Consider the following 19,951-nt stretch of genomic DNA (forward strand, 5'->3'; position numbering starts at 1 on the left):
CACTACTTGGCTTGTCAGCTTTAAGATGTTGATGGAAGCATGATGACTATACCGGGTATAGGTGGTAATGTTACACATTTGGAAGTGTAAATAATGTTGAAAAATAGTAGGATTTGTCAAGTTTTGTTGCTGATTATGAGTTTACTTCAACCTAACGTTTTCAGCTAAACATTACTGACTTTTAGCCTATACTATCTAGTTTAATTTTCATATTCTTCTTAATTGATACTTAATTATTGTAATGTAGAGGAAAATTCATATTTCTACAAAATTTTATAGTGATGCCAATAAATGTAAATAGAAATCTTATGACTATTTGTAACTTCACTTGAATGAAGTTATATCATAGTATTTTATTCAATTCTAGTACGACTAAACTCAGCCGCAATTACACAGGATTGGTTATCAGTTGTATTGAATTATTCAGAAATGTAAGGCAATAAGTTGGAAAAAAAATCTCATTTTACAGTTACAGAATGTAAGATCATTAATAAGTTATTATTACTTTGAAAGGAGATCAGAAAATTTATCCTACATCACTATCAATGATCAATGATGTGAGGTGACTACAGCGTGTATCCGACTTAAAAGCTGATTGACATAATAAGGTATTCCAAATACTGGAAAAATGTCATCCATTAGTGGTCACAGGAACGTTATTCTAGAGATAAAGGGTTCAACAGACCTTTTCATCGGAATTTTATCCTCTGAAAGTGGGCGTGTTCGTACAAGCGAGTTTGCGTTTTGTCAATGAAAGTCTCTCGAGACCAAGGATATCACTACCTAGCATTGGAATATGCAGTTCCGAAAAGCTCTAGAGTGAAATTGTCTCATGGCAACTACACTATCAGCTGCAGTACAGATTATATTCTGTGGAACGATAAGGCTGTGGATTCTTTATTCTATCTATGGGGTTTGCTGCACCACATCATGTTCGTCGTAATTTACTCTTCAACCTAGCAGTTTCGATTGAAAAATACTTTCATTGATTCTTTTTCTGCTGCTCCCTACTTAATTCCACTGAAGACTATCGACTACTATAGGATTCTGGTCAAATAAGTGTACATTTACATTAGACGTGTTGAATTAAAAGGCGAAAAACACTTCAACATTCTAAACAAGATACCCTTTTCGAGAATGGACATCTAAAGGTACCAACATGTGACAACATTACAGTAATACCTCAATATTCGCATATTTCATAATATTTCTTCCTTCAATATTATTGTAAAACTCTCCAGTCTATATATATGATTCATCATGTTATTTTACTCTTACTGGTTATTATTTTTAACGCTAGAACGTGAGTTGAATTTTGTTTTGTTTAACACATGAATAAGTGAATCTGAATCTGAACAAGAGTTAATGACTTTTATATTATTCAACCTTCTTCTTCAGTATTTGTCAGAAAGCTTATCGTTGTGCGACTGCAATTCATTGTGCATGTTATTGTGTTCAGTTATTAATAATATTGCTATGATTATTATTGACTAGTTTCAATTAGAAGAAAGGTTTGATGTACGTTTATCAGGTCGCAAAATGGGAAATTAAACTTTCTCTCACTGTGACATGTTTCGCATGGTAAAGTGAGAAAAATCACACTTCTGTGAGTTCTCACAAAGATAAAAAGGAACGTAGAGAACTCACTCACATTAATTGAGTGAAAGTTAAGACTTCAAAGGAACTCCATAAACTCATTCTCGTTTTCTCTTGAAATTTTTTTACTAAGGGGAAACCACACTCACTAATGACAGCGTCGGAATCAAAATAGAGTGATAAATAATTACTCTTCGTATACTTATTCTCTATCTGTTTTGATCTGTGCCTTCTTCTTCTTATCCCTTCTTTCTTTCCCTCATCCTTCTATTCCTTCTTCTTCTTATCCCTTCTTTCTTTCCCTCATCTGTAGAGGAGTTGAAAGTCGCACTGACTTCGCCAATAACTATATTTTTAAAAAGTAAATATTGATTCGATGTGGTACGAAGATATTTATCCAGAGAAATCTGTATGGTGAAGTTCATATTCTTATCAAATAAACGATCACTAAAATAAAATATAATGGTGAACAATACGAACGCACAGGAACAGTCTTATTGAGCCAGTATTCAATAAAATAGTTTCTTCTCATCTAATTTAGAGAAATACTCCCAGTAATTCAGTACTGTGACATTACAGTCTGTTCAATAATGGTGAGAGAAACTGAATTGAAGATAATATGAAGTGACTTGAATAATATGAAGAACGTGTAAATATTCACCTCATGAAGCTGAGGGCTTTTGAAAAGTGTTTTCTGACATGTAGCCTACGCTGAGTGATAATCCTATCACAACCAGAAATAAAGTACGGGTAATCATCTAAGTTCCATCTGAGAGGAAAGTTAATTCATAATCTAATTGGGCGAAATAGCTTTGGTGTCGTCTGTCAGAATTCCGTGCGGAAATTAGAAAATACTCATAGAACAAAGTCCCCATAATGCTGTATGTTTTGAATACACTCCACCACGATTTTTGAAATGATTTATGTGCGAAAATGATTTAGTGCACAATATCGGTTTTGGAAACGTTTGAAAATGTACTGAGAAAACCGTGAAAACAGGGAGAATTAAAGTATTTTTTAAAGCCTCCACTTTGAACGTATTGAATGACTGATAAATGCCATTTTTAGCATCATGTTGGTTCATAGAGGTCCATTTGAGAATTAATTAATTCGATTCATTCATACCAATGAGAATCGGATGTTGATTTCGAAATGAAAGTTGAAGATTGATGTATGGTTTCGCTCGAGTAAAATGTATTTTTCCTCCACCTACTGTCAAAAGTACTTACTTTACTCCCTGAAACATAATACTAAAGTGTCACTTTTTCGCTCTCGGTACTAAAAAACAGAAAAACTCCCTAGGGAGTGAAAGTGACTCCATTTAAATAACATGGGAAGCATCTCTATTTTAAAAACGTACATTTGGAATAGGTCAGAAGGTCTAAGCTCAGATGAGGAATCATATAGAGTAGTCATTAAACCAACTAAATTCAATACCTCAACCAGACATTTGATCGATATATAAAATTTATGTTTGTATGCTGAAATTATTATTACAAACTTCATATCACTATACTAAAAAAAATGTATATATTTTTTTCTTTTATTCCATGTTATTGGAAATATCAGCCAATGAATATTACTTATTAACTAATCAAATTTGAAACGGGAACTTCATCATAGCTGTAGTTTTGGCTGTCATTGTTGTTACAACTTTAGCCGACAGATAGTGCTGTCGGAGGAGAACTGTGATTACAAGCCAGCTGTTTCTGTTTACTTTTTAGATTATGTTGTAACACATTGTTTGGTCACATACGTTTTTAAAAATTATTTTATTAACAGTTTTTATAGAAATGTAGTTGGAGGAAAAATGTTGTGTATATCACGAGTGAAAAATGTTTTTTCTCCCTTAGGAAAATTGTTGCCCTCGGCTTCGCCTCGGGCTTCAAACTTTTCCCTCAGGGAGAAAAAACAGCACTTTTCACTCTAGATATACAAATAACTATTTATAGGATGTATTTTTCTGATGTGAAAAACACTCTCGCATTAGTGAGAATCGCTGTATAATCATTTGTTGAAAATAGTAATTGATAGACCATGCCAGAGCGTGGGAGAGGGATAAAAAGTCATTTTGAATGGAGATGACGTGGTATCAATCGATTCTTAAACGTAGATTTGCTCCATTAAAATGACGCAATGAATAAATGGCCATGTGACTGGAAAATTACAGATTCCATTTTTAACCCTCTGCCATTTACAAAAACACCATAGATTTTTTGGTCTAGTAAAGCGCGTGATCTAGGCTCGAAGAGTTGTGTAGGGTATATACTGCGGAGTTTTCTGCTGTCGACGACCTTTCACCTTAGTATACTTTCTTCACGATGTCGTCGCTGTTACGTAAAACCCGTCACGCAACTCCAGATTATCATTGATAACATCCAAGCCAGGCCTGGAATCTAAAATGACGCGTCTCCTCCCTCTCGCGGCCCTTCCTATCGCACCCTCTCGCTTTATCTCAATTCTACGTTCACTCTAATTTCGCCAGCCATTGATCGAATATATCACCTTGAATAAGGCGGCTATATGTCGTCTTAACTCGATGCCTGCCAGCATCATGGTACTCACGGGAAGTGGCCAACTCAATTTTTCCAATTTACACCTCTATCAATTTGTACAGCTGCAATCATTTTGGAAAATATATCATTTTATCAATCTGTACACCCTTAACCAACTATCCAACTAGCTTGTGTTGCATCATCTTTACTTTGTACATCTAGTCAGTATAGAAGGTCCTTCACTGCTGCAAATAATATAGAATAAAAGTACTACGAGATGTGTCGAAGCCAATTTTTTCAATTTGCTCAAATGGGACGTTTTTACTGTGTTTGAAATTGGATCTCAAAGCTGAGAGCTACATGCTGAGTAGAGGGTAGCAACATCATACAAAATAATACCCAGCATTTGAATTCGTCTTTCTCAAATTGATGAGTGATTTGAATCCTTTTATACAGTATGTAGCTCGAGTGTTGTTCGGGAGAAATCCTTTTTCCTGTTGAGTTAAATTTGCAGAAGACAAATTTTCAGCCCTATATGAAATTGTCAGAGATTATAGAACAGTTCCAGTAGCTGTCGTTTGATGGTTGTTATCCAGTTTCATGATAGTGAATTATACGGACCTTCATAATGGGATAACAAATTCAATTATTCCATCATTGCTTCATTGGCAGAAGTGAAAAGTGTTGACGATTATCAAAATCTGTGAGATTGAAGATTTGAAGATTTAAGAAGATTTTTTTGAAGATTTGAGATTTATTTACTGAGATGAAAAAAAATGACTGGATGCAGTCGATGGAAACGTTTGACCTTAAAGAAGAGGTTATGTTAAATTCTTGTAAGGGTGTCTTAAGAATTTTCTGAAAATTTCCTCAAATTACAATCATTATAATCTACCCCAATGCTTCTTTCTCTTCAATGTTTGTTTATATTCTCTCGTCGTCTCTTTGTAAGCACCTTCAAATTAAAATCTAACTGTTTATTGCACAAGGACAAATATAAATGATGATCATTATATTATAGACAATTCATTCCACAGACTAAAATTTGTATTTTTGAAAAGTTGTACTCCACATTGACAAACATGAAAACGTGTTTGCTTATAGGATTTCAATCCAAAATTATCAATTGAAATGAGAGAATGTGAAGGTTTTTATGGAGATATCTGGTTTGAGTTATAATTACATAGGTAGGAGTGTAGAAGTGTGGACTGCACTTGAAACAAATGATGTTCTAATAACAGTGATGCTCTAATAACTATCGATAATGTGTCATGTTGGTCTTTGTTGGAAGCTCATTGATAGCTGATTAATTGAGGGAATGATGTTGGGAGATTTTGTCGAATGACATGCTTGTTTTGGGCTTTCATTGCATTGTTACTCTCACCCTCTGATTCCCTGGTCCATCATGCAGTTTGTTATTTATCCCTTGTTACTGTATTTATCATGTTTTGAGTAGCCTACATTGTTTTATGAGTTCAATGAGTTCATGTGTTTCAGGGACGCGTGTCACGAGGCGTGGACCAACATCAGATTCTCGCCAATGTTTGGCTGCATTTGTCCCAACAACCACATGAAGAAACGATGCGATCGTATCTTCAGTTTGGTAAATCACAATCCATGCATAGGTAAGTAGACTTATGTTGTCGACTATTGTGCGACTGCATGGGTGTTAATCAGTTGATAATTTATAGTTTGAAATAACACTTTAAGTAGATTTTTCTTGATGGTTGATCACTTGTGGCATGGGAAAGTAGAAGCACATCGGCACTTATGATTGGTTTTGTGTTGCAGGCATAGTCTATAAAGAGCACAAACCGCACTGCACTCACTGTTACTCCCAATGATGCACAAGGAAGTCATGTTAATGTTGTGGCCCACTCACTACCATCACCACCACTTGCTAGCTACACCACTTCCACCACCACCAATGTTGTTGGCAATTGGCAATTTAACATGTGCCCAGTTGGGATACTGAGTCGAGTATTCGACATCGTTTCAGTTAAGCAGATAGCGAAGGAAAATGAGTCGGTGTTCGAAGGTGGAGAAAAGAGCCCGCTGCTCAAAGAGCCGGGCGAAAGCCAACATTTGAACGCGTTTGGTAGCAGTAGCAGCCTGTTCTCCAAGGCCCATCGCCCATGGCCCACAGCCTGGGCGCCTGTGCCTGTGGACGGCCCATCGCGCAATTCAAGTACGTATCACTCTTCCAACCATCGCTCTTCTCTATCTCTCTGTCCTCTTCCTCTTTCCTCTCTACTTTCTTCTCTCCACCTCTCTCTCCCAGTCATCCCACCATCTCTTTCTAATCTGTGCCCTACTGTACAACCAAATCCAAACAAGACAGAACAGACAAACAACATAGTACACAATCTCGTCAATCATTCGTCACAAGACTCGTCAAGCTCTCTCTCAAGCTAAGCCCGGTAAGCGTTAGTGAAAAAGCCATCCACAACGCACACCACATAACCTGCTTACACTATTATATATTATCAGGTGCACAACTCCTGTAGCTCCTGCATTCCTTTATTATTATCACCACTTAATAATTACTATATATATCTAGTAATCGAATTACCTCATCGACACTCAAAAACGGACCTTTTGTTTTTGTCCATAGAACAAAGCACTTTCCAATCAATGCCATATATTATAGTATTTTCATTTCATTTTTCAACCCAACAATCTAGAAACTAGCATGTAGAATGAAATCTGAACAGCTTCATTTTTATATACATTTAGTTTAGGTTTAGAGTAGACTTTGATTATCTTGTTAAGTCAGCTGAATAGGACAATACCTACTTTGTAAAAATGGAAAACTCTCTTCTATAATGAAGCCTGGAAGTAGATTTTTCAATAAGTCAGCTAACATTATCTTATATGTAAAAAATTATAAATTCTAACTCTTATTCTATAATGACGATGATCTCATTCAAATCAGAAATTATCAATCACATCATACTAAATCCATCATATAAACATTGATACATAAACTAAAGATCAATCAATCACTTTGGATATGAAATATGAACTATTCCTTTTCCATATTATTCATTCTATTGATAAAAATACAATAGTAAATTACGCATTCGGCTTTCAACTGTTATAGTCTTAGTTCAGAATTCTTCCAGAGTTCATTACCAGTTAGTCTTGAGATTTATCTTAATTGAGGAAAACTATTCAGATTATTTTTTATTCTTTTACACTTGTATCAATTCATATCTATCCCTATGATATGATGCACACAACACGACATGTGTAATAAAAGCTAAAATAATGTTACAATTTGTTACTCATGGAAAAATAATACATGGGAACGTTTTATAAAGTGAATTGCTTGGACTTGTTGGGAACGATGATGGAAAGCCCTAGATAGCATATGAGTAGCTTGAAAATATCCGTTCTTATTTGCAACTCTCATATTGTTACAGTGAGCGTTTCCCAAATTGTAAACAAAATTATTATTTTCGAATCTTGCAAAATGCGACTTTATACAAAATTATTACAAAAGCAATACTAAGATTATAAGAGTTGAGAGTCTGATGCAATAAAATGACGTTTATAGTCTTGGTTTCTTCTATCTTGAAATACATTAATTATTTCCCAATTGTAATTGATTTTTGTACAGTACTTTTGATATTCCAACATTATTTTCATTGCTAAAAGTGAAAAAAATATTGAATTCCACAGTGGTAGTCTGTAATATGTATAAGGCTACAATCAACTAAAATGTGGGTGAGCTTTTGTAAATCATTGAGTAGTATTGTACATTTATTATGAATTGTAATTGTTTAATATTTATCGTGAGATCAAATTAGCTTAATTTCAACTATCTATCGTTTTTGCGATTTGGGTACACTGAAATTGACTAGATACTAGTGTGAAGAAGAGAGAATGCTAAAAATAAAATGAAAAATTATACTGTTGAATTGAACTTTACTTTAACAAAACTTGAACATTAATCGTAAAACAAGATAACAAACTTTTAGTCTGAAGGGTTGCCAAGGCAACGAATGCTAATGACATGGAAGCCATGAAGGGGACTCCCTTCACACTAGAATATAAACTTATTTATTCATTTATTGATTCATTGATACATAATTGAATGGTTCCATTCCAAAACGTTGTAAGTGCCAAAAAGCAAATTTTTCAGGAAGAGCAAAAAACGTAGAGACCTGTTAAACAATATTATCATGCGCTATAAACTTACATAATCATATGTAGGGATAAAATGAGTAACAAGTAGTTGTTTCAACAAATTTATTACAATTATTATTCAAGAAAAAGGAAAAAATAATAGAACTTACTCCATAACGTTGTATGTGCCATAAATGTTTCAAAACATTAATCCACATTTGGAAAGGACTCTATAATAATATAACTTGAAAAACGGCAATGTGTTGAGCAGCATTTATACTATGTTACAAAATACTGTTATAAGCAAGTAGATACTTGCTTATAGTATCTTTGCAATAAAAAATTCAAACTATTTACATAAAACATTAAAATAATCATATAAACCATAGAACTCTTTAATTCTAGTGGAATCCCCATCGTTCTTGGATTTGAATCTTTAAATGTTTCAAAACATAAATCCACATTTGGAGTTGATTCTATAATATTATAGATTACTATTTTTATCAATATTATGATTACTTTTACTATATAACTTGAGTTCTACACAAGCAAATTTTCATAGAACTCCTTAGCTGATGGCTTCAGAAATGGTAACATAGCTTTCAAATCGGACTTCTTTGCTTCTGTGAGCTCCTTTGAATTATCAATAACATTGAGGCCGTAATTTTCGAAGGTAGCTTTTGAAACTCCTTTTTTCAGAACATTCGTGTAGATCCATGGAGTTGTTTCAGCATAGCCCAGCTTTGCTCCAATCAATCCAAATTTTTTTGAAGATATTTTTAATTGACAGACTTGAGATGTCTTCAAATGTGATGTAGCAAGTGTTTCTTGAGCCAATGATTTCAAATCCAAGAAGGATGGGGATTCTACAACAATGAAAGGGTTTTCTGGTTTTACTGATACAATCATCTTTGCAATGTCTCTTGGTACTTGAGGTTCCGATTTTCGTTTCTTCTTTTCAATTAGTGCAAAATCCCTATCACACAACAAAAAAGTATGGCCACACACTGGGAATTTATGCACAATTTCATCAAAATAACCTTTTGCAACAAGCATCAGAAACATGCACAATACATATTGGTTTTTATTTGTCCTGCGCAGTTGTCTGACCACAAGACCAGTTTCTTCGGTAGAGGTTTCACTATGTCTCCAATAATGTGGGTTGTAAGAATATTATATAAACAGCTTGCCACTTCAATAGATCCTCGTCCACCACAAGTTTCTGTCCATATAGTCATAATTCCAACATTTTTGTTTTCTACATGTACTCCAAAATTCCACACACCAAATTGTCTGCTGTAGAACATCTGAGAATGGGTAAGTTGAGGAATAAACAGCTGTTGTTGCATGTCAAATGACACTACTAATGCATCTTTTTCCCTTCTGCTTCTCTCAGAGTATTCTTTCATGCTAGCCTGACCTTTCTCTGCACGACGATGATGAAGTTCTTAGCCTTTTGCTTTTCTTCCTCAGTTTCAGCTGCATCTATCAATATTTTAAGTCTATCACAAGTTCCACAAGTGTCAGATCGCGGCTGTCCGAAGCTGAGGTTAAAATTTTCCTAAAAACCTTGTAATACCACTGCCGGGATACAGGGCAATGGTTTACATCCACCAACTCATTTCTCTCTTTGAATTCTCAGTACATAGCAGCAACTGATAAGTCCGGTGATAAGAATTTCTTGTTGGGATTATCCTGGCGACTGTAGTGGCTTTCAAGAGTAGGATAAGATGATATGTGCTCCAAAATTTTAGACTTCCACTCACTATTTTTTTTGGGTCTGGAACCACCACGCTGGTCACTCATATCAATAATGCCCTCCACTATTTTTTCAGACAGTAACTGAACACGCCATTGTGAGATACTGAATGTTTTACAAAACGTTTTTTTTTGCAAACTTGAACTTCTGATTCACCCCGTAGAGGCAACATATATCTGTATGTTCGCTGTCGATGACTATCACTTGTATGCTTATAACGTCCATGCCTACGACGTTTTATATGAGTTGGACGAATAAGACCCCTCAGAAAACTTTGTTGACCATTGTAATCCAATTTATGAAATTTTGTGAAGAGATCGATCTTTGTCGTATGTCTTATATCGTTGCATGCAAATTTGCAGTGACAAGGATCCTGGAAAGAGAAGGAAAGAATTTGGTTAGGAAAGTGTTTTAAAGGTTATGTTATTCAACAGGTCTCTTCGTAAAGTTCAGATAAGCAGGAAATTGTACTCAGAATTTTGTTTATATTTCCCCCAATACTATTGTTATTTGTATTATAGTAGTCTACTAAATAAAAATAAATTTTATTACCTCGGATGGTGGAGTTTTCTCAGCCACAAGAACGCCTTTCACAGAAGTATATTCCTCTCCTGAATCTCTTTTCTTTTTCCGTATATTTTTCGCCCATTGTTCAACATTTCTTCTTTTTCGAGTATTATTATTAACTTCTAAATCCATTGGAACAATAATTGATCACAAATTAAACGAACTGTAAGCTTAAAACGTCTGTATGATGCAACAACGCAGAGTACATACAAATAACAGCTGCTGGAAACTCAATACCGGCACATAAAACGTTATGGCGTTTCGTTCAAAAGTCAGCATTATACTTTAGCAACTTAGCCACGAGAATTTCGAGAATACTTCAGCAACGAGAGAATTTCTTACGAATAACTGATTCAAGAATGAAATATTTATCATAAGTTTGAATCAGATGAGTAAAACACATTTTTGAAGCGCAAAATCGGATACATAATTTAATTGAAATTGAAACTATGGAAATGGAGGAAAAATCGAACTGATCATCTTATAAAGAAATATAATGAGAAGGAATGCCGTGTAAAGTAAAAATCTTGATGAAATTTTCTCTCCGAGCGTAGCAAGTTGTTATAGGCATACTTCATTTGGCATTCGCAACTTCTAAGGCAGCTTTCACCAATCAAAGAGACCTACTTTGTAGCAATACTTCTTTGTCCTACTTTTGCTTGCCTCACAAGAGCCGAGTCACAAGAGACCACTTCTGCAGAGTTTGTCCTCAAATCTGTTGGAAAAGTTTGAAACCTTGACATTTTTATAATGCACGGCTGTAAACGGAGAAAAACTTTTTAACCGCACTTCTGAGGTCAATAATGAGCTGAATAATTTCTTGCTTTCCTTGATTAGTTAAGTAATAAAGAAACTGCAATTGAATACTACCTCTATTAAAATATTCGTGTTTCATGTTTCAAGGAACACTATGTTCCACTTCAAATCTGTATCGGGGACTCTCCGTTACAGATTTGAAGTAATCGAGGCTTGAAGTAAAGAAACATATTCATAAACTACACTATTACGAGTATCTTCTGCTTTAAAAATGGAAATACTATATTATTAACACGAGAGAGGGTGATAGTAATGTGATGAGAATTCATATAAACACACACTAATATAAAACATTCTTCTATGGTATTTCATTATCCAACAATATTATATGTGTTTATGTTTTTTTATTCAAGAAAGATATGCCCACAAAGGCTCTACGCCTGGGTACCACAAAACCAACCGCTTTTCAAAACAAACATAGCTAGAAGCAATAAATTTATACCAATAAATGGAGGCAAATAATATATTCAAATTACACATAAACATGAACAGATGATCTTCAGGAGAAGTGTAAAACTCATAGAAACGAGTCTTAAATAACTTTTCTTCATTTTCTGATATATTTTTGGCATGACGTAAAGAAAGAGGCGCAAATATCTTCTGTCGTTGTTCAGTGTTTCAAATACTATTTCATCCATCAAATTTAAGCTTTTACTCGAGATAACTCGCTGTTACTGTAACTCGAAATGGTTTGGAAAGCTTTAAAGGAAATAAATTCTACTTTCAATAGCATACCGTACAGGACGGATTGGTGTAGCCTCGAATACTGAACTACATAGTAGAATTTATTGATGGAATTCAAGAGCCGCTGTGAATCATAATAATTGATGAGCCCCGCTGAGCTCAGAGCGCGAGTTTATGAATATACGTACATAAATCCTCATTAGAGCAGGTACTCATTAGATAAGACGCAACGTACCCCCAAATTCCGGCATCACATTATCCTATTGCAGCAATCGTGATCCAGAACGTCTCGAATTGCGTGAGCAAAATAAAATTAATTCACCTCAACTAATTCCTCTGAATAATTTGATGGGCCAAAGGAAATTCACCATCAATCCTGCTGTAATTCGATACACTCCTTTACTGTATTCGTGATCTTGTACTCTCACCCACATTGTGTGATCTCATGCTTATAAATTACTGGCACACTATCAACTTTGTATGAGAATTGTTTGTGTTTCACACGTAGGTTTTCACTTCATTTTTAAAGCGAGTAAGATTAGTGTTCTGTTTGAGTCACTTGAGTGGTAGAATAAATTGATTTATGTTTCTCAAACTCACACATATTATTAATGTTGTAATGTCTGGAAATATACTTTAAGAATTGATAATAATATTTATTTCATTTTAGTAACTTAACAGAGAGTTTTTTCATAGTTATAATATTTTATTAAAATACAAAGAATTATGATTGAAATGGAAAATCCAAATAATTATGTTACATTTATCCAACAATATTATTATTTGGTTAAGTCAACGATAAAAATAATTCAATTGTCATTTTAACGTACGTAAGAATATTCTTTCTCTCTTATTTTTATGATAGAAAACACTAATGAATTTTATATGGATATGAATCACTGCTTCAAAAATATGGATTGTATCGATAATGAATTTAACACTATGAGTGAACAATAGTTGGAACTAGACATTTTTAATTAACTAATTATACTGTAATAAATATAAATATATACTGGTGACCTAGGATGCTTGGAATGAATTTAGATTCTTTGAACAACAGTCATTTAAATGAGATAAAATTGAACTATAATCAAATGAAACTGATAACATCCAATAACCGCCGAATCATTCCTCTCGTCCAATGGATTTCCAGTATTGAAGACTCATTCGATTATTGTACTCCTAAACACCACTTTAATTGCTCTCGTGATATTCAATCAAAAACTAAAATCTATGCCATGGAATGAGTGAACTACTTTGAGATCAAACATCTAAAAATAGTTGGAAGTTTATTTGGAGATACATTGATATTCATGCTGGTATTACTCTATATCATGCTCCAACTCTACAGGCATTTAGACCTAATAGTATCGCGTGGTCTTTCGATAATTGAAGTATTCCACATTCATACTACACTGTTGAACTGATATTTACCAATATTGACTATTCCAACTATTGATCGCAGTTATGTAATATTCTGTTCAACAAATAAACCAACTAACCAAAGCCGTTTCTTATTGAAGTTGCTTTTCACGACTGCATTTTCATTCCAAAGTTCGGATTCACATTTTGATTGAAAGCACTTCATCTCTATTTTAATTATTATGCTGGATAATAATTCACGACATGATTTTTTTATGAAGTATATAGGAATTTTTTTATTGCTACACGGAACATAACTGTGGAACAAGTCCATTGAAACTAATGCTTAATCTAGATATTGATAACCCACCGAATAAATAATCGAAAATATTCCGGATTATCACTAGCAAAGGCAAGAACAAATCAATCTGCACAAGAAAACCATCAATTTGATGAGTGCTGGCGTACCAGGAGACGTTATTCAACCTTTGGGATGCCCCAGCTTCAATTTCAGGTGGAAATATGAATTCTGTTTCATCTGTTTTGCATGAAGCAACATGCAATAAATATGTAAATTACTTTACGAGCCCCAGTCACCTCATCAATCTTGGACTCCATGAGCTGAAAAAAGCTCACATCACTACACTGCCACATGAACACCCATGACAACCCATTACTTATTGAGAACGTTCCTGGTCAACTCTTTTACAATCTTTCTGACATATGAAGAGAATTTCCAAATAAAAGCATGTGTCAAAGCTCTTAGATGTACATACACAATGTATCCCATACTGTCTTCATAAATAAATATGTTATACTATATATGTTTGTATGAACAAATAAGTATCCAGGAGATATTCCAATATTTCAGAATAGGGTTACAGGAGGGGGAATAAATAAGATATTCTTTTAGACTTTGAACGATGTCTCTGAACTTCTTCTTTTGCTTCCTCAAAAACTACGAGGAATACATTTGAATACAAGCCGGCAGGCTTACTTTGCTCGCCAGTCAAGCCAGGGGTTACTACTGCGCGGGACACCCTATCAGAATCTAGCAGACGCGCTTCGCTCACCTGGCTGTTTTTTTAACAGAATTTGAGCTAAATATTTCTCCATGACGTAGAAATTCACTTCTGTTATAGTAGATGAAGTCAAGACTCACTAACGACAATATCATGCGTAGTTTGAGATAATTTTTGTAACTCTCAACAACTATTTCTATGAATACTAACCTGTAAATTACATTTTTAATCAACCTTTTTGAAATTCTCGGTTTGATCTCTCACGAGAAAGCTAAGAGAATGGAAAAATAATGCGAAGTCGTCGATTTGATCACTATTCTGGAATATTTTGTAACTGTATTCAGACTAAAATTTGAAAACATTAATGGCTAAAATATGACTTTCTCCATCATCCCTGTAGCTCAAATTACTTTAGGCTCAAATTATTGCAATTTGAAGCATTGTTGAAATAGTCGTTCTCAATAAAGCTGTGACAGCCTAGAACGCAGAAGCTATTTCTAGAACACAATAATATCCTTGTTATATAGTCTCAGATCTTAAGCTAAACCTTCAAATTAATTGGTGACCGGAACTTTGAGACCAGGAGTTTTGGGACTAACTAGGGAAAAGAGGAATTTTTGGAACAAGTCTGGGGTCTCTACCTGCGAGGTGATTAGCAAACAATAGACGGCTCATTCGACAGGTTCGCACGCTTTTGTCAGTGGATAAAAACCATTCATAGATTCATTTTCAGAAATAGGTCTGTATACTGAGTAAATAAACAATCTATTTTTATCACAAACATCTTCAAAAGGCCTCTTTCCCGACATGTTATTAGATTTGAGTTTCTTGATCTAATGAAAACTAAAAATTCTGATTTTCCTGATCAAGTTGCTGAAATAATAATTAAACTTTAAAATCCTAATGGATATATATTATAAATATTTGTTCAATATACTTTATGTATAATAGTTGGGTAGGCCTGCAACTGACTTGCTAATTCTAATACAACGCCTTTGTGTTGAAGAACAATGTCCAACTACCTGTTGGAGACTCCTGATTCTACCTGCAAAGACCCATCCTCTGTTATGTCGGAACCCTTTAGTCTCAAAATGTGTTGGTCCCAAAGATTCTAGCACCATCTAATCGAGGTTGGACACTTTTGAATCGTTTGTGTAAATCTGTGAAAACGCAAGAAAGCAATGGCAACTTGCAGATTTTTAACGTAATTTGTAGACATTTCCAAAATGCTTAATATATACTCACTATTAACCAGGTGAAAATTATTTTTACTCAATGAACAATCCTGGTTGAGTTGTTCTCGGAAAACCTAAGAGAACGCATACGAGAAGATTCGATTCTGGGCCAATTTTTGGATGCAGTGTTTAATATAAATTTCAGAAACAATAATTTCAGTGTTTTTTTGTGTAGAAAAAGAGAGTCACTTCAGTTTGCTTCCGTGTACAGATTCTGGTGATCTGAGGTTAAGCGACCCTCAAATAAGCTCTAGTCATATATACAATGATGGCATATTCCGGTTCCTGAAAGTGCGATAGGATAATCAGTTTTAGAATCGTTGAACATCACTCATATAGCTGGCAGCGTTGTTGCATCAAGAGTAGCCCTTGCAGAAATATGAACAGAGGAGAACTGACAATAATGCTTGCAATTATTATAATACTCCCAAAATATATTGATAAGCCTACCGCACAATACTTGTACATCATGTGCAATTGATTACTATTTCACTTGAAAATTTCTGAAATGTACATGAGCATGAACTATTTTCTCTTCACGCCACTGATGATCCTAGGAAATTCTCGTGAAATGCTGACTATAGCATTTCAAGCGTTATGAGGAAACAACTAATTTTAGTGCTAGAGTTCAAGAAAAGTTTTAAAATCTGGTGTTAGAAAAATTGTTCAAGATGCAAGATTATCGTTTCGTACCAATAGAAGACGTGCCTGAAGATCACCATTTTCGAGTTCTCACTTCCCGGAATCGCACCCACGCTTACAAAGCCACACACACATTCTTCTCACACAACATGTACGACTTACATGCACACAGTACACGAATATAAACTCTCAAAAGTGTCTCTTATTTGCTGTTTCGAGATGAGTATTCTCTCCTGTGAACGATATTTTCCTGGTATATTCCCTATCTCCCTTGAATGTCAAATGGTTGAAAATTTGATTACTCTTTTCCTCTCAGTTATAGAAATTCTTCACATCAATCCCTCTATCAAATACATGCTGATTGCTCTCTTGTTAATTACATCTTCTTTCTCGCATCATACTAATCATTTTGGAAGTCTGGTTAGGCTATGTTGTAGTCGGCAACTATCAATGTAAAATCACGAATTGTCACTTGTAACTATTTTTACGCTTCTTCAATAATATGATTGTAATCTATAATTCTAGTTATTATATATTATATTCTATAGAATATAAGAGAAATATTCTAGTTATAGAATATATCTATATTCTATATTCCAGATTAAAATATAATTCAATCCGGCAAATCAAATACGGTATCAGAATTGTAGCATGAGGCATAAAACACAGATCAATTCAAGCATGTACTCGTTTCAATTAACAAAAGTAAGGTTAACAGTTTTGAGTTGATCCCAATGATTCTCTCGTAATCATTCACCATGTGCTTGCGTTGAAAAATTGAATTTATTATCTTTTAGACCGCAACACCATGGCAGATTTATCATCAATTTGTAAATAGACTGTAAGATGTCTACATACCCTATAAATGTCCTTTTTTTATCCTGCTGAGAGTGATGCTCACAAAAGCTCTATGCTTGTAAGATAAGTGAATCTACAGTTTTAGGTGGGTTCCGAGCCACCGGGAAGCTATTAATCCAATCTTGAATCGTATTCAGAGGATTTAGCTATTATTACATAGTTACCGTGCTTATCTAATGTGATCATGTGAATGTATTCAGGTGTTCATAAACTTTAGTACATGACTTTCATGAAACAAGCCACTGATCTTGCTACATGTAGAAAGCAAGAGGCAGCATTTCAGCATAGCTCCAGAAACTTACATTAGAGTGTAGGCCCTCGCTTGTCCAGAAGTTTATTACAATTTGAGCTCAGTCATTCTACCATGAGCTAATCATGTTACCTAGCGTGATAACAAGCATACTGTTGAGAAATTCATCTATCCAATGAGAATATTAACCTTTGACACATAAAGTAGCTTTCATAATTATATAAAATACCGTTGACACTTATGAATCTTTGTACGCATAAATATTATTCAATTTACAGTTAATCTCCCACACTTTAAGCTACTTACTCGACAGATTCCTTTTGCTCCTTTAGGCAGCTATGATAGGAGCCTGTCAATCCAAAATTTGTTGAATTAATTTGCGCGCTATGCTTAACCTGTTCGAATTTACTCATATTGGGGATACTAAACGTTTTCAAATGTTCAAAACTGAAGATTCGCAACTGTAAGGCTCCTTTTACACTAAGTCAACATTGATTCACCAAGTGACACCAGCCGAAGTACTGGATTTTATCTCACCCTGGTTCCCGGCCTGGCCACTGTCGTGTCATCACTGGTTTCCTAGATTGCTTCACACACGGGTATCACTGATGTCTCACTGGTGTCCCAGCATAATGTTAGAATTAGATACGGGTCTAAATTGAAAAATACTATATCGCAGAATAATATTGACAATGGAGCTGATCTCTCACGTGTGGAAGAACAATGAGATTAACACAGAAAATAGCCCATATCAATAACTCTATATTTTAAGCTTCCTATTTAGTCCGGCTGACAAATCAAACTTCATGTATTAAGAAGCATTCTGAATAAAATTAGATCAACCATTGGATAAACATTAGAATGCTATTGAATAGGACATTATACTGGCATACAGATTGTGATGCACGGCGAATAAAATTGTAAGTCTATTTTTTATAAGTCTATTTTTGAATAATAAACGGAGTATATTCAAACAATAACAAACGGAGAATATACTTGTACAATAACAAAGGGAAATCTTAGATCAAGATGCTTCGAATGCGAACTCCTATCAATCACGGTATGATATTGAAGAATCGACCTCATGAATATATTATCTCACTTGAGTGCCAATAATTCTAGCATTTTCAAGTGTAATCTCCACAATTTTATCATTTGGAAATGTGAAAGGAATTTAACTGAGGTACGTTCTTCTTTAGAATCTGACATGTGGCTTGGAAAATAGAAACATATGAGAGAACTAGAACTATATTGCAAGAAAATGCCCCGGGCGAATTCCCGGAAATAAGATGACATTGCTCTGAATAAAGCTTTTCAGACTCAGTATGATCATTTGCATGAAGTAACAGACGCTTTGTCATAAACGACTACAAACTTTCTCGTTGTGTAGCCTATATTCCTGCAGAGTCTCTTTGATATTTCCTCAGTGATGTGCCTGAAATGTTTCCACAGCTATGTTGTTCAAGTTATTCTGTATTACTTACTTCAAGCAAATATCTCATTACCAATAATTATGAATCTAATAAAGTTCTGGTGGTTTTCTTTGCAGTTCTCATCAAGCTCATAGATATCCCAAAAAGTCCGACTGAGTCACTGTCAATGTTGTAGAACCGTTCCATAATGAAATGAAAACACACATATATTGTCAAGTTCTACATTTCATTCCAAAAAAATAAACTTAGAAAATATCATAATGACTTCATTGATATATAATTAGCTAATATATTATGTGTAATATCAGTCATAATATTTATGATGAATAGAGAGTGATAGTGAAGACTACTTTTCTAAAAAAATCATTTATCACACAAGCATATTTGACATTGATGCTCTGCTTAGTGGTCACTTGAATTATTGAGAAATATTTTTCAGTTATTGATGTTAGTTTCTTAGGTATTCAGCTCCGTGAAAGACTATAAATTGATCACGTCTTCCACAGCTAGTTCATTCAACTACTATATCATTCACCATCGTCTCAGGCTAGGCACACACCAGTTAGTCAAGACAAGACAAGACATGATCAGACACAATACTTCACATAGTTACTTATGAAGACATGTCGAATTGGAATGACTAATCAGTGTGAGTTGCGTCATAAGCAACTATGTGAAGTATTGTGTCTGATCATGTCTTGTATTGTCTAACTGGTGTGTGCCTAGCCTAGGCTACTTTCACACGATAGGAGACGTGCAACTTGAACACTGAACAGTGTTCACGTTTTTTTGTCGAAGTACATTGAGTCAAATCGTGTCTTTCACATGGTGACTCCTATCCAGGAACCTCGGTTTGTCACGTCTTTTCCCCTCGAGGCAAGCAGAGGCAAGATCTAACAACTTCGCCGACGTTTGCTCAAAGTTTGACTCATCACTTTTTTCTCAAAGTCTAACTTCCTTAAAAATATAGATAGAAGATTTCTGATTTCGGATTTGGATTCAGCGACCCCAAATTCTTTAAAGCGTAAGTCCCGTTTTCGAAAATATCCCAAAACAAGGAAGTTATGGCTGTTTTTAATAAAGCTTTCTATTATCATATAA

The 19,951-nt window shown here is 34.6% G+C and overlaps 2 protein-coding genes across 4 annotated transcripts in view; one reads left to right on the forward strand and one right to left on the reverse strand.

Moving 5' to 3' along the window:
* Nucleotides 1-19,951, forward strand: part of LOC111048987 (mucin-5AC) — a 170,342-nt gene that overhangs the window by 107,353 nt on the left and 43,038 nt on the right. Inside the window, exons 5-6 of one of the 3 annotated variants that reach the window (XM_039442637.1) lie at nucleotides 5,589-5,716; nucleotides 6,091-6,707. In XM_039442637.1, coding sequence (XP_039298571.1) covers nucleotides 5,589-5,716; nucleotides 6,091-6,506 — 544 coding nt within the window. In that variant the 3' untranslated portion in view covers nucleotides 6,507-6,707. The other 2 variants (XM_039442638.1, XM_039442636.1) reach the window with 2 other exon arrangements.
* Nucleotides 9,688-10,830, reverse strand: LOC120354815. The gene is made up of 2 exons (XM_039442641.1): nucleotides 10,534-10,830; nucleotides 9,688-10,354 (listed from the first exon to the last, which is right to left on the reverse strand). The coding sequence occupies exons 1-2, from the start codon at nucleotides 10,678-10,680 to the stop codon at nucleotides 10,046-10,048; spliced, it is 456 nt and encodes a 151-aa protein (XP_039298575.1). The 5' UTR covers nucleotides 10,681-10,830; the 3' UTR covers nucleotides 9,688-10,045.

The sequence above is a fragment of the Nilaparvata lugens genome, chromosome X, assembly GCF_014356525.2.
Source record: "Nilaparvata lugens isolate BPH chromosome X, ASM1435652v1, whole genome shotgun sequence".
Lineage (NCBI taxonomy): Eukaryota > Metazoa > Arthropoda > Insecta > Hemiptera > Delphacidae > Nilaparvata > Nilaparvata lugens.

Excerpts from the sequence above, each read along its gene's own strand:
- LOC120354815 (XM_039442641.1), bottom strand. The coding sequence starts at position 10,680 with ATGGATTTAGAAGTTAATAATAATACTCGAAAAAGAAGAAATGTTGAA. Across the intron at positions 10,355-10,533 it reads AGAAAACTCCACCATCCGAG|GATCCTTGTCACTGCAAATT; the intron begins GTAATAAAATTT and ends TTCTCTTTCCAG.